The 14,620-nt window shown below is 39.4% G+C and overlaps 1 protein-coding gene across 1 annotated transcript in view; it reads right to left on the bottom strand.

Moving 5' to 3' along the window:
* CR1 (complement C3b/C4b receptor 1 (Knops blood group)) overlaps nucleotides 1–14,620 on the bottom strand; it is a gene marked incomplete at both ends in the record, with an annotated part of 93,130 nt that overhangs the window by 49,237 nt on the left and 29,273 nt on the right. Inside the window, 4 exons of the mRNA XM_080824493.1 lie at nucleotides 488–573; nucleotides 6,627–6,726; nucleotides 7,360–7,539; nucleotides 12,625–12,852. Coding sequence (XP_080680619.1) covers nucleotides 488–573; nucleotides 6,627–6,726; nucleotides 7,360–7,539; nucleotides 12,625–12,852 — 594 coding nt within the window. The remainder of the gene's footprint in view (nucleotides 1–487; nucleotides 574–6,626; nucleotides 6,727–7,359; nucleotides 7,540–12,624; nucleotides 12,853–14,620) is intronic.

Below are 14,620 nucleotides of genomic sequence, written 5' to 3'. Positions count from 1 at the left end.
AATGAGAAGTGTATAGTGAATTCCTCGGAAAAATCTGTATTTATTTCCCAAGTATAAATTCTAAGAAGTGGGTCAAAATCTATGTCCATTTTGAGGCTTATAACACATGGTACTCTCAAGAGATTTTGTGGACCTCCACGAGTGTGCGAGTGTTGATTGATCCACAGCTTCACCAGCCTTGGAGAGCATCGCTTTAGAAAAATCTCGAGTAATTTGCCAAGCAGAATGATTGTTATACTGGGGGTGGCACAATCAGCATCATTCTGAATTAATTGAAGGAAAACTAAGGTTTGAAGGCTTTTATGCATTAAGTCCCCAGATTCAGAAAAGGCACAAGATAAGGGAAACATAAGGAAACAGTTGCCAGAAACCCCATAGGTTTTGAGGGATAGAATGCACAAAAGGAATCCACTTAAGATTTGTATAACTTTAGGGGGAAACTTAGAATCTATTGGAAAAGGTAATAGCAAGGACTGTTTCAACTCACTCTCACAGATAGGTGGATCGTCATCCCACGTGACAGTCTTGTCTGAGATGATGCATGCAATAGAGGTCTTACCAATAAGTCGGTATCTAGAGGGAAGGAAGAACAAATGTTATTTTCCCTGTTCATTTTCCTACTGAAATGGCTACTTACGAGAGAGTGCAATCCTGGAGATTTCAGAAGGACAATTTCCATTTGTCATAGTATATGACATGGTATATACTATGTATATGTATATATATGTACATATATGTATACATATACTACGTAGACATAGTATATGACATAGCATATATATCACAATTTGTGATAGTATACTATCACTTTCCCAAATTTTACATCTTTATTCGGATGTCTAAGCTAAATGGGTCCTCTGCTCTTAAGTACTTTGAGCTACATTTTAATTTAAGCCTCACATGTTTAAGTTCTTCAAACTAGAACCAAAGCAAATCCAAGCAGAACAAAACAAGTTGAACACGGATTTCCTATGTAAAATGTTAAGGCAGCAATACTCACATAGTATGCCACAAACTGTTCAAAGTGTGCCATAAGACTTGGAAAATGTAAATTTCTCCCACGGATAATGTCTTGCAAAGCTGTAGTAAAATATTAAAACCAGGATTCTGACATAGGTACGATCACCAATTTTATTCAGACTTCCTCAGTTTTGTTTGTACTAATTTGTGGGTATGTGAGTATGCTTACAAGTATTCTGTTTTTATACAGACTATATTTAAGAGCAGTTCTGGGTTCATGGCAATATTGGCCAGAGGATACAGGGGATTTCCCAAATACTCCCTTTCCCTACACATGCATACTTTCCCACATTATCCACATCCCCCACCAGACCGATACAGTGGCCTGCAACTGATGAACCTACATTGACACATCATTATCCCCTGTAGTCCATAGTTTACAGTAGGGCTCAGTCTTGGCGTTGTACAGTCTATGGGTCTGGACAAACATCTAATGACATGGATGCACCCTTACAGAATGACACAGAGTAGTTTCACTGCCCTAAACATCTTTGGAGCTCTGCGTATTTGTCTCTCCCTCCTCCTACCCCTTGGCTACTATGGATATTTTTACTCCATATTTTCTTTTCCAGAATGCCACTTCCCTGGAATTTTATACAGTATTGAACCTGTTCAGATTGGATTCTTTCACTTAGTAAATTGCAGTTAAATTTCCCCCATGGCTTTCCATGGCTTGATCGCTCATTTGTGTTTTCCAGAGTGGGATTACCAGTTTCTGTTCCTATCACCAATGAATGCGTGATCCAGTTCCTCTACAACCATGCTTGCATCTGCTGTTTTCACTAGTTTGTACCACTCAGATATATGTGTAGTATTGTTCTATTATTTTTTTAATTTGCATTTTCCTAATAGCTAACAAAGCTGAATATCTTTTCCTGTACTTACTTTCCATTGATAGACTCTCTTCAGTGAAATATCTGTTTGTGTCCACACCGGGTTCAATAGTGTGCCTCCAAATTCCTGTCCTGAAACTGTAGAATCTGACTGTTTTTGGAAACAAGGTCTTTGCAGATATAAGAGAGTTAAGATGAGGTCATACTGGATTAACATGGGCCCCAATGCAATGACTGTTGTCCTCAGAAGAAGAAGGAAATCTGGACAAGGAGACAGACAATGTTGACACATACAGAGGAAAAGCCACATGAGAACAGATGCAGAGGTAGGAATGATGTGTTTATAGCTCATGATGCCAAGGACAGCTGGCAACCACCAGAAGCTAGGAGAAAAGCATGAAATGGATTCTTCCTCAGAGCTCCCAGTAGGAATCAACATGCTGACACCTTGATTTCAGACCTGTTCAAGGTTTATCCTAACTTGCTGTGTGAGTGGAGGAACCCTCTTACTGCTGGCTTGAAGTCTAGGTGTTGCCACCTGAGCTCTGTTGACACTGTCACTACAGGCAGAATAGGGCTCACTGCAGCTGGCTGGTGTGGGGCATGTGGTAAATTTGTCATTGAGACTAAAGCCCAGGTCGTCCCATTAATACAGCTGCTCGTGGACTGGGATCTGCTGCTTCCCAGGGCTGTGGGACATAAGAAGGATAGACTCCCCGACCCATCCCTGATTCTGCTTATGCTGTTCACATGGGCAGACTGAGCCACTGGAGCCATCAATGCATCTTCCCACTACATCCTCACTGAGCTTCCCTTTTCCCAGTCCTTTGACCAGACTTTACTCTCCCTGTCTGTCCCTGCCTGTTGACTATCTGGAATTGCTTTCCTTTCTAGCATCCAGTCTGGGACATAAAGAGAAAACCCAGGGGCGTCACTGCAGTGTCATTCTTTAAGTTCCGAGGTCCCCAGTCCAGCTACTTTCCACCTTTCCAAGTCTTTCTATGCTTGCATGTTGAACAATTTCCAGGGTATTTAGTTACATGTAGAGAGAGATTCAGGGGTGAGTCTGCCCGTTTTGTCTTGGAACTGAAACTTCTATTAATAGATTGTTAAATCTGAATTAAAAAGTTAATATGTATACAACGTAGTCAAAAGTGAGAGGTACAGAACTCCCAGTAATGAAGAACAAAATTACCCAAACTCTTTCTTACAGAAGTTAACATGGTTCTAGTTTAGGGCAGGCTTTTTCAAATGTTTTATGTGCCTCAAAAATCATGCAGGGATCATGTGAAAATGTGATTCAGATTCAGTAGGTATGAAGATTCTGCATTTCTAACAAGCTCCCAGGAGATGCCGACCTTGCTGGTCTGTGAGCCATACTTTGGGTGACAGGGGCTTAGAGTCAATCCTTCCATCTTTTGTGTAGGTATACTTATAACAAGAACATCGGCTGTCCTACTACACAGATTAATTTTTCTATATTGTTAGTTCAGTTTGAAATTATAGTTAAAAATTTTTATCCTACTGGGTTAAATCCATTAAGATCCATCTGAGTTTCTTTTCTCCATTTTTTTAGGTCAAGATTGAGTCATTGGACTACAATGCTAGCCCTTTACATTTTTTCCTTAACTTCTAGCTTTCTATATTGATTACACAAATTCATAAATGAATGTAATCACATAAATTCAATGTACTATTGACTATATTTGCAAATGCAAATTTGTTGAAATTTTCTTACATCCATGTGTTGCAAGCAGGGAGATAAATGTAGGGATTAACTTTCGCATTTTTCAAATGTACAAGTTAAAGTTTCCAGGGGAACTTCTAAATAAATAGAAATAGAGACTCTATTTTCCAAGCTAGTGAAGGACGTAATGGAAAAAAAATATAAAACCTAATGGACACAAAAGTTGAGGAAGTGTGAAAACCTAAAATTGGTATAAATAGAAACACAAAATAAGGTAGTAGGCACTAATTTTAAAGATTAGTGGTTGCATTAAAAGCAAATGCATTAAACTCCTTAGTTAAAAGGTAGACATTATCAAACTGGATGAAGGAAATCTAACTATTGGTTATTTATCAGAGACTCATGTAACATAGAATGATACAGGAGAGTAAAAAGTAAAAAGATTTAAAGAGAGTGAGTAAATAATCAAAAAGCAATGTAGTTATATCAGATATATAATAGGAGTGTAAGTGTACACACAAAATAGACTTTAACAGAAAAAGCATTATTAGAAAGAAGGAGCAACCTGCTATAATAAGTTTTAACGCTCTTGGAAGTATTCAATGTGCATGCACCTAATTAAATAGCCTCAAATATATTTAAAAGAACCCAGAAAAACAAGAAGAAATTGGAAGAAAAGAGCGACGGATCCAGCCTGCTTTGGAAAAGAAACACGCTCTGCTCATTTCATATGGATAAATTGGTTGTAAAGCCAGACAAGGACAGCTTGAGAATGGAACATTATTAAACCTATCATTCCTATGAGAATAAAAGGAAAAAATGTGAAAGAAGATATTCTAAAACCAATGTAGCAATGCAGAGAAAATATTCATTATACTTCTAGGCCAAGTGGGGTTACTCAAACATTTCAGGCTTAATCTGTTAACATGATTCATGATACTCATTCCTCCTACTTTGTGCGTTTGTATTTGGTTGTTTAGTTGCCCCAGGATCAGTTGTTGAAAAGACTATTCTTTCACCGTCGGATTGTCCTGGTACCCTTGCTGAAAAGGAGTTGACCGTAAGTGTGTGGGTTTATTTCTGCATTCTCAATTCTATTCTATTGATCTATACATCTGTCCTGATGCCAGTACCACACATTCTCCATTGCTGTAGGTTTAGAGTCAGTTTGAAAGTGAGACTTTCTTCTTTTTCAAGACTGTTTTGACTGTTTGGGTGCCTTGCATTGCCAGAAGAATTTTAGGATCAGTTGTTGATTTCTACAAAAGGATGCTGGAATTTTATGGGCATGGAATTAAATCTGTACATCAATTTGGTGAGATCAATATTGCATAATTCTATAATATTCAATATTGTTACAATGTTAACAATATTAACTCACCCAATCCAGGAATATAGGATGTGGTTCCATTTATTTAGATCCCCTTTGATTTTGTTTTCAACAATGTTTCATAATCTTCAGTGTACAATCTTACATTTCTTTAGTTCAGGTTATTTTGAAGTTAAGTTGTTCTTTTGATGTTATTGTAGGTGGAACTGCTTTCTTAATTTCATTCTCAGAGTGTTCATTGTTAGTGTATAGAGATGCCATTTAATTTTGCATGTTGGTCTGATAGGTGAATCTTGCTGAACTATTGTTAGATGTGATGGGTTTTTGGGGTGTGTGTGTTCGAGTTCATTCCTTAGGATTTTCTATACAAAACACATCATTTGCAAACAGAGATTGTTTCACTTCTCCTTTCCAATTTGGACACCTTTTGTTTCTTTTTCACGATCAATTGTCCTGGCTTGAACCTCCAGTATGCTGTTAATTAGAAATGGTGAGAAGCTTTTGGTACTTTAATTTATATAAATGTGTGTGTGAGGTGTATGCGTGTGAGTATATATATGTATCGTAAAATATATTTCTTAGCTGTGGATCATAACAAAATAAGGGTGAAAACTACTGTCATGTAGAAACTTTTGCCCATGGGCACTAGGAGACATGTGTATTTATATTGGGAATACTTACGATAGCCAAAACTAAACAAGGAAAAACAAATGAGAAACAATCCTAATGTAACAACCAAGAGAAAATGAGTAGTGGTATATCCACTTAAGGAAATATTATCCCAAGCAAAACTGAATTAACCACAACCACATGGATAATTGCGAGAAACAAAATGCTCAGTGAAAAAGCAATTTGAGAACTGCATGAATTATCATGCCACTTATAGAAAGCTCAAAGTATGTAAAGTGAAATCTAAACTGAGTAGGGATTTATGGGAAAATATGGAAAACAAATGCAAGAGAGTGAACGACACAGAACTTAGGACCCTGATTTCGCGAGAGATTCTGGAGGTGGAGGAATGGGAACTGGGAAAGCTACAGAGGTGACTTCTAAGGTTCTAGCAATGTTTCTTAAGGTGGACAGCATATATGCTGAAGTTCACTTTATTGTTCTTCCTGTTTTTAATGGTCACTTATGTTATATTGAATATCTTTTAAGTAAGCAATAAATAATTTTAAAAAAAGCAAAAGTTAAGATATAAGGTGAAGCAGTTTCCCTACTTCTTTCCTGAATTGGCTATCTCCTTTTAAGATAAGCCACAGCAAATTTCTGCACCGTGCCCATTCCTGGAGAGGGGCTATAACAATCAAGATTTGCCTCTGCACCTCATGGCTCCATCATCCTAAACAAGTCATTCTTTCCCACTTCTGAGTCCACCATCTCCAGCTCTTGTTGCTTTGGGGTGGGAATATGTGCGCGGAGCCACTAATGGTTGTTCCATTTGCTGCTTTAGAGACCTGGTCCTTCCCATGTAGTGAACATTTCACTTGGTTCTAGGTGCATGAATTTGGTGTGCCATAGACATCTTTCCTCCCCACCCCCAAGTTTCTAGCACAGATACAGGTGTTTCCTATTTTTCAAATATTTGTTTAGTCATTTCAAATGTAGTTTAATACCTGGATTCAAGCCACCACGTCTACTTCGAAATCTTATTGCTATGGTTTGAATGGACAGGAAGACTTTCTAAGACTCTTGTTTAGAGGTTGGTGCTACAATTCTGGAACTGTCAACCCAAATGATGCTGCTGCCCACTCACCCTTCATTACAGGCATAATTAACTGTTGATCCAAACCGGGCGTCTCCGTTTACGGTCATTTTGCCATTGGCGGGCTCTGGAGGAGTTCCACATGATCTCCCTACGGGGGAGAAGCAGAACTGGGGGATTGTGTATAGAACACGCCGAACTTCTCTCAGTAAGTACCTAAGTCCCAACCTGGCTGGAGTTTACTGAAAAGTATTTGTCGTTCTGCAGATTTTGCCTCCTCGGAGAAACTAACAAGAGTGCCTCAGAGTCAGCCACCTACTAAGCTCCACTTCCAAAAGAAGACCTCCCCTCCTAAGTGATCTTTTCCCTGTGTTGTGCATCCCCCCAAAATGCAAACTTTACTTATTACCGAAGTGGTTATTTTGTCATCCAACCAGCTTAAATCAGAGATCTCGAAGTCAGGATTCTCTCCCCACCTACCTTTTTCTTCCCTTTTCTGACTCATTGGTGACGTAGTTTCAATGGTGACAATGGGAAACCCCTACTGAATGGAGCTTTTCCCTGCATTGTGTCTTGCGAAGGTCATTTCTCATGAAGTGACCTTGTAATGGAGGTGCCAGCAAGTCAGAGCAGTAGGAAGGTGTAACAGAAAGAATAACTGCCACATGTACTCTACTCGAGGCACATTTAACAATCGTATACGTCTTAGTTCCAAAATCTGAACAATTGATTCAGCTCTATGGATGTTTGATTGACACAGAGTTCTCAGTCCAGAGGTACTTACGTTGACACTTGTTTTCGGCGCTTGACCAGACTGAGTTGGTTAGGCAGGTGATAAAGAACCCTCTCCCATAGTAACCAGGGCGGCACTCATACTTCAGAGATGTCCCAATGGGAAACTCATACGCATCAGTAGAATTTACCAGCTTGGCAAATGGAAGGTGTTCTGGGGCTTTGCACTGACCTGGAGGTCAAGACCACAGTGACATCCAAGTTAATGGAGAAACTTCTATTTACTTCCTCTTTTTCTCCAGTGTGCTTCATAGATGTGATCAAAGAAATAGAACACCTTAATAATGTTAAAATGTTTGCTTCTCTAATGAACATAGACATGAGATTTTCATTCTGTTCTAAAGCTTTATTTATTTATTTTGAGAGAGAGCAAGAGAGAGAGAGAGGGAGCGAGCATGCATGAGTGGGAGGGGGCAGAGGGAGAGAGAATCTCAAGCAGACTCCCCGCTGAGCACAGAGCCCAATGCAGGCCTTGATCCCAGGAACCTGAAATCATGATCTGAACCGAAATCAGCCACTTCACTAACTGAGGCGACCCTGTCCACCATTTTTCATAGTGGGATGCTGAGCACTGCTCAACTTCTCAAACCTTAGAATTGATTTATAATCCACCACCTCATTTCTTATTCTACAAAAATTGTCTTTTGATACTTTTGTCACAGCCACTGCTAAAAGCCCAGTTTTGCAAAGATTTGTTGTCACCAAGAGGAACCTACTGAAAAAAAAAAATTAAAGAACTCTACCCCAAGCTAATGTAGCCATTGGGAGACAGTAGTTGCACAGTATCTGAGAAATACCCAGAATTGCTATTCCACCAAAAATTTAAAATAGCCAATGGGTCTCCTTTGAGATCCTGGAGGATCCCAGGGCACATCAGCCAACAATTTGGGAAAAGCAGCACTCCACTAATCTTTGTCTGTAAAGTGGAATTGTCTATCTATATTTACTATAATTGTTGACATATTCATGATCAGATCTATCATCTTATTATTTGATTTTTATTTGTCGTTCCTTTCCTATGTTCCTTATGCTCTTCTTTTTCGCCTTCATTTTGATTATGAATAAAGATTTTATTTATTTATTTAAAGAGCCACCCAGGCGCCCCTGGACCATATCTTCTTTATCCATTCGTCTGTTGAAGGACACCTTGGCTCTTTCCACAGTTTGGCTGTTGTGGACATTGCTGCTATGAACATTACAGTACCTATGGCCCTTCTTTTCACTACACCTGTATCTTTGGGGAAAATACCCAGTAGTGCAATTGTCGGGTCATACAGTAGGTCCATTTTTAATTTTTCAGGAACCTCCAAACTGTTTTCCAAAGTGGCTACACCAACTTGCCCTCCTACCAAAAGTGTTAGAGGGTTCCCCTTTCTCTATATCCTCTCCAACATTTGTCGTTTCTTGTCTTGTTCATTTTTGCCATCTTAACTGGTGTAAGGTGGTATCTCAAGGTGGTTTTGATTTGAATTTCCCTGATGGCTAATGATGATGAACATTTCTTCATGTGTCTGTTAGCCATTTGCATGTCTTCATTGGAGAGCCTTCAAGAACTGGAGAATCAACAAGAATTAAGCCTAGCCCATGCAGGAGAAGGGAAATAATTAAGATTAGAGCAGAGATCAATGAATTAGATACCAGGCATATAGTAGAACACATCAACAAAACTAGAAGCTGGTTCTTTGAAAGAATTAATAAGATAGATAAACCACTGGCCAGACAAATCCAAAAGAAAGGAGAAAGGACCCAAATTAATAAAATTACGAACAAAAGGCGAGAGATCACAACTAACAACGAGGAAGTAGAAACAATCATCAGAAATCATTATTAACAGGTATGTGCCAATAAGGTAAGCAACCTAGAAGAAACGGGTGCATTTTGGAAGCCTATAAACTTCCAAGACTGAAACAGGAAGAAACTGACAACCTGAATAGACCACTAAGTAGTAATGAGATTGAAGCAGTGATCAAAAACCTCCCCCAAAATAAGAGTCCAGGACCTGACGGATTCACGGGGAAATTTTACAGCAAAACATTCAAAGAAGAAATAGTACCTATACTCTTGAAGCTGTTTCAAAAAATAGAAACAGAAGGAAAACTTCCAGACTCTTTGAAGCCAGCATTACCTTGATCCCCAAACCAGGCAAAGACCTCATCAAAAAGGAGAATTTCAGACCAATATCCCTGATGAATATGGATGCTAAGATTCTCAACAAGATCCTAACTAAGAGGATCCAAGAGTACATTAAAAAGATTATTCACCATGACCAGATGGGATTTCTCCCTGGGATGCAAGTTTGGTTCAACAACTGCAAATGAATCAATGTGAAACGATACATTAATGAAACAAAGAACAAGAGCCATAAGATACTCTCAATAGGTGCTGAAAAAGCATTTGACAAAGTACAGCATACTTCCTTGATGAAAACTCTTCACAGTGTAGGGATAGAGGGTACAAACCTCAATATCATAACAGCCATCTATGAAAAACTCACAGGGAATATCATTCTCAATTGGGAAAAACTGAGAGCTTTTCTGCTAAGGTCAGCAACACAGCAGGGCTGTCCACTCTCACCACTGCTATTCAGTATAGTACTAGAAGTCCTAGCCTCAGCAATCAGACAACACAGAGAAATAAAAGTCATCTGAATCAACAAAGAGGTCGAACTCTCACTCTTTGCAGGTGATATGATATTTTATGTAGGAAACCCAAAAGACTCCAGTCCAAAACTGTCACAACTCATATAGAAATTCAATAAAGTGTCAGAATCTAAAATCGGTGTACAGAAATCCGTTGCATTTCTATACACCACAACAAGACAGAAGAAAGAGAAATTAAGGATTCAATCCCATTTACCATTGTACCCAAAACCATAAGATACCTAGGAATAAACCTAACCAGAGAGGTAAAGAATCTTTACTCAGGAAACTATAAAGTACTCCTGAAAGAAATTGATGAGGACACAAAGAGAATGGAAAAATGTTCCATACTCATGGATTGGAAGAAGAAATATTGTGAACATGTCTATACTACCTCGAGCAGTCGACACTTAATGCAATCCCTATCAAGATACCATCAACTTTTCTCAAAGAAATGGAACAAATAATCCTAAAATTTCTATGGAGCCAGAAGAGACTCTGAATAGCCAGAGGACAGTTGTAAAAGCAACCAAAGTTGGTGGCATCACAATTCCAGACTTCAAGCTCTATTACAAAGCTGTCATCATCAAGACAGTATGGTACTGGCACAAAAACAGACACACAGATCAATGGAACAGAACAGAGAGCCCAGAAATGGACCCTCAACTCTATAGTCAACTAATCTTTGACAAAGCCGAAAAGAATGTCCAATGGCAAGAAGACAATCTCTTCAACAAATGGTGCTGGGAAAATTGGACTGCCACATGCAGAAGAACGAAACTGGACCATTTCTTTACACCACACACAAAAATAGACTCAACATGGATGAAAGACCTCAATGTGAGAGAGGAATCCATCAAAATCCTTGAGGAGGACACAGGCAGCAACCTCTTTGACCTCAGCCACGGCAACCTCTTCCTAGAGACATCGCCAAAGGCAAAGGAAGCAAGGGCAAAAATGAACTATCGGGACATCATCAAGATCAAAAGCTTTTGCACAGCAAAGGAAACGGTCAACAAAACCAAAAGACAACAGACAGAATGGGAGAAGATATTTGCAAATGACATATCAGACAAAGGGCTAGTATCCAAAAACTGTAAGAACTTATCAAACTCAACACCCAAAGAACAAATACTCCAATCAAGAAATGGGCAGAAGACAGGAACTGACATTTCTGCAAAGAAGACATCCAGATGGCCAATAGACACAAGACAAAGTGCTCAACATCACTCGACATCAGGGAAATACGAATCAAAACCACATTGAGATACCATCTCACACCAGTCAGAATGGCGAAAATTAACCAGTCCGGAAATGACAGGTGTTGGTGAGGACGTGGAGAAAGGGGAACCCTCCTGCATTATTGGTGGGAATGCGAGCTGGTGCAACCACTCTGGAAAACAGTATGGAGGTTCCTGAAAAAGTTGAAAATAGAGCTACCCTATGACTCAGGAATTGCAATAGTGGGTAATTACCTTAAAGATACAAATGTAGTGATCCGAAGGGGCACGTACATTTGAATGTTTATAGCAGCAATGTCCACATTAGCCAAACTATGGAAAGAGCCTAGATGTGCATCAACAGATGAATGGAAAATAAACATTTTAAATGCTTTGCTAATCAGGAAGATCCTAAGCTGGCAGGTCCCAAGGCACTACTTATTTACCGATCAGTGGGAAAGTGATTCTTTAAATGTAGACCTTCAGCCTTTAAACAGGATCACCCGTATTCTCTACCTGCAAACTGCATCAGATGCGAGTACCACCCGGTTCTACAAAGGACCACTTTGGTGCTGTCTGTCCTTATTGGCACACAGAGCTGGTATGGATAAGCACAACCATGAAAGAGCCCCAGATTGTCAGGTATTGTCATTTAATGCCAGATAATATGTAAAAATATGTAAAAAGAAGGAGTTGCCAAGAGCACAACCTAGAATTTTACTTCTCTAGGGTGTCTTGAGTGCCTCTTGCTAAAAGTGAGATGAACAGTCAACAAAATGTTCCTTAGAAGGAACAAAAGCAATACAAATGCCTGCCTTGGAATTTCTTTAGTTATTTCCATCGCATCAAATCTAAAGGAAAATACAGCCATCAACATGTACTTTTTGCTCAGCACACCCATCTATCCAATAAAAATACAACACGAGCTCCATGCCCATTAGGGAGCTCGATGTGGGGCAGAACTCACAACCCTGAGATCAAGACCTGAACCCAGATCATGAATCGGCCACTCCACCCACTAAGCCAAGCAGATGCCCCGAAATACAACTTGTAATAGAGATGGTACGACAGAGGGGTTTTCTTTGGCATTTGTTTTAGTGCTTGAAAATAGTCTCTGTAAAGTCTGGGCCTCACTGATTCTTCCCACTGTCTCCCTGCTTCTCTTGTCACTATCCCACATTCCTCACCCCAGCGGGAAGGGCCATCAGAGTATCCCTAGTTGGGACACAGCAAGGTACATCTAGAACCCAGCTTCCACTCTCCCAGTAGGTAATTCTGTGTGCCTTACTTTTATAAGAAAGTCACATTCCCAAACCAAAATGACTGTCCCCATAGAAATAGGGAGATTCTCACCCAGATATTCTGATCTAGATGAGACATAGGGAAATATGCACTGACCTGCAGGACCAGCAAGTTCGCAGCGAGGGGCAGGGCCGCTCCAAATCCCGTTCCCTTCATCATCACTTGTGCAGCGGAGGGTGCTCTCGCCGATGAGGTTGAAGGTCATCCCTCTGGCTGGGTGGTGGTCACACGTGTAATTTATTTCCTTTCCATAGGGAAAGTCTCCCTGAGAAGGTCCAGTGTGGTGCCCATTAAGGATAGAGGGAGGATTTGGACAAAAGATTTCTGGAAAAAACCCAAGTGCTATAAGTTACATCAAAATGTTGATATTTTAATCTGAGTTGATCCCTCAATTACGGGATGCTGTGACTGTGTTGCCCATTAAATAATTAACTTTCAAGGAGAGTATGAACCACAAAGTAAGTATATAAGGTCTCTGTTGAGATGCTTCTAAATGAAATGACACTGAAATCAAAGTCCAGAAGGGACTTAATCATCCGGAACTCCTGGGAGCGTGAAGACTTCTGATTGACTGAGAGCCCTTTCTTTTAAAATAGATAAAAATTATCTTAACCCCATTGAGAAGAAAATCATCCATTTAATAAGAAAATTATCTATTAATTCAACTGGACTTTTTGAGGACCTACTCTGTATAAAATACTATTTTAAGTTCAAAGTAGAGAAAATCTTTTTTGACATCAAGGATCTTCACACCAGAGAAATCTTTCACAATATATTATACATTTACTATTTGTCTATCACTGATTTAATCTCTTCCTGATATACTCAAAACCAAAAGATGTTTATAGTAATGCCATCACAATGAGTGAATCATCTTAGTGTTCCTATGCATGGATCCAGAAGATGCAGAAATGTAATGGCTTTTGAGATATTTATTGGTTTTTACAAAGTTTTTTTTTTCTCATTGAAGAAATGCACATTTCTTTTTTTGAGTGTAACTCTCTGGAGATACTCCTTCCCCTTTCTGCTGTGATCTGTATTTGGGAAGAGGGTACCGCAACTTGAACGAATTATGAATAATCAAAAGGTGGATTGTTTACACTCTAGTAAGTGATTTTTGGTGTATCTGGGTCCGTGGAAGTATTTTTTTCTTTCTTTCCCTCATGCTTCTTAACTATATTCCAGGAAAGTTAAGATTTTCAAACAGTTGACTTCCAGATACGAAGGATGTAATTATCGAGTTTCATTACATAAATCAATACAAAATTTCCAAACACTTTTAGAGCAAACTATTCCTTTGAAAACCCTCTATTATACACAGGTATTTTTCAACAGCCATGATCAGAAGATGAAGCAACTCCTGTTTGATTTCATGAGGAAATACACGGGCAGACTGACTACAGTAGCAGTGTTTCTGTATTTAACACTTTATATTTCTGTCCCCTTAAAAACAAGTATAAACAGCAGGAAAGCAAGGTCCAAGTCTGTCTCTTTTACAGGTGTATTCCCAATGTCTCATTGATTGCATTACCCTATTTTTTTCATAATAACACTTGGTATTACTTGAAGTAGTCTTTGTGTTTGCTTGTCATTATTTTTAAAGATTTAGTTATTTCAAGGTGGAGGGGGAGAGAGAAAGGGCAAAAACTGGAAAGGCAGAGGAAGAAGGAAAGAGACTGAAGCTGACTGAGCTCAGCTCTGAGCCTGATGTGGGGCTTGATCCCATGACCCTGAGATTGAGACCAGAACCAAAACCAAGACTCTGACTCTCAGCTGACCTTGCGCCCCAGGCACCCCTGTTTGCTATTTTTTGGTCTTTCCCTCTACACAAGAATAGAAACAACATGAAAGCAGGGTGCTAGTCTGTTTTGTTTACAGGTGTATTCCTGGTGTCCTGAAGGCTGGGTGGCACATACCCGATGCTCAAAAAAATTTGTCAAAAGAATGAGGCTAGGAATGAATGCTGATGGAGGCAAGGGTACAAAAACTACCCTTTCGACAGGAAACATGTTATAGGCTGTAAATCTCCCTCTTCTATGAAGATTTCTCTCCATTTGTAGCACACATTATGCTTATACACACTTACAGGATG

Source organism: Martes martes (assembly GCF_963455335.1).
Source record: "Martes martes genome assembly, chromosome: 15".
NCBI classification, from domain to species: Eukaryota; Metazoa; Chordata; class Mammalia; order Carnivora; family Mustelidae; genus Martes; species Martes martes.
This window is presented reverse-complemented; position numbering and strand designations above follow the sequence as displayed.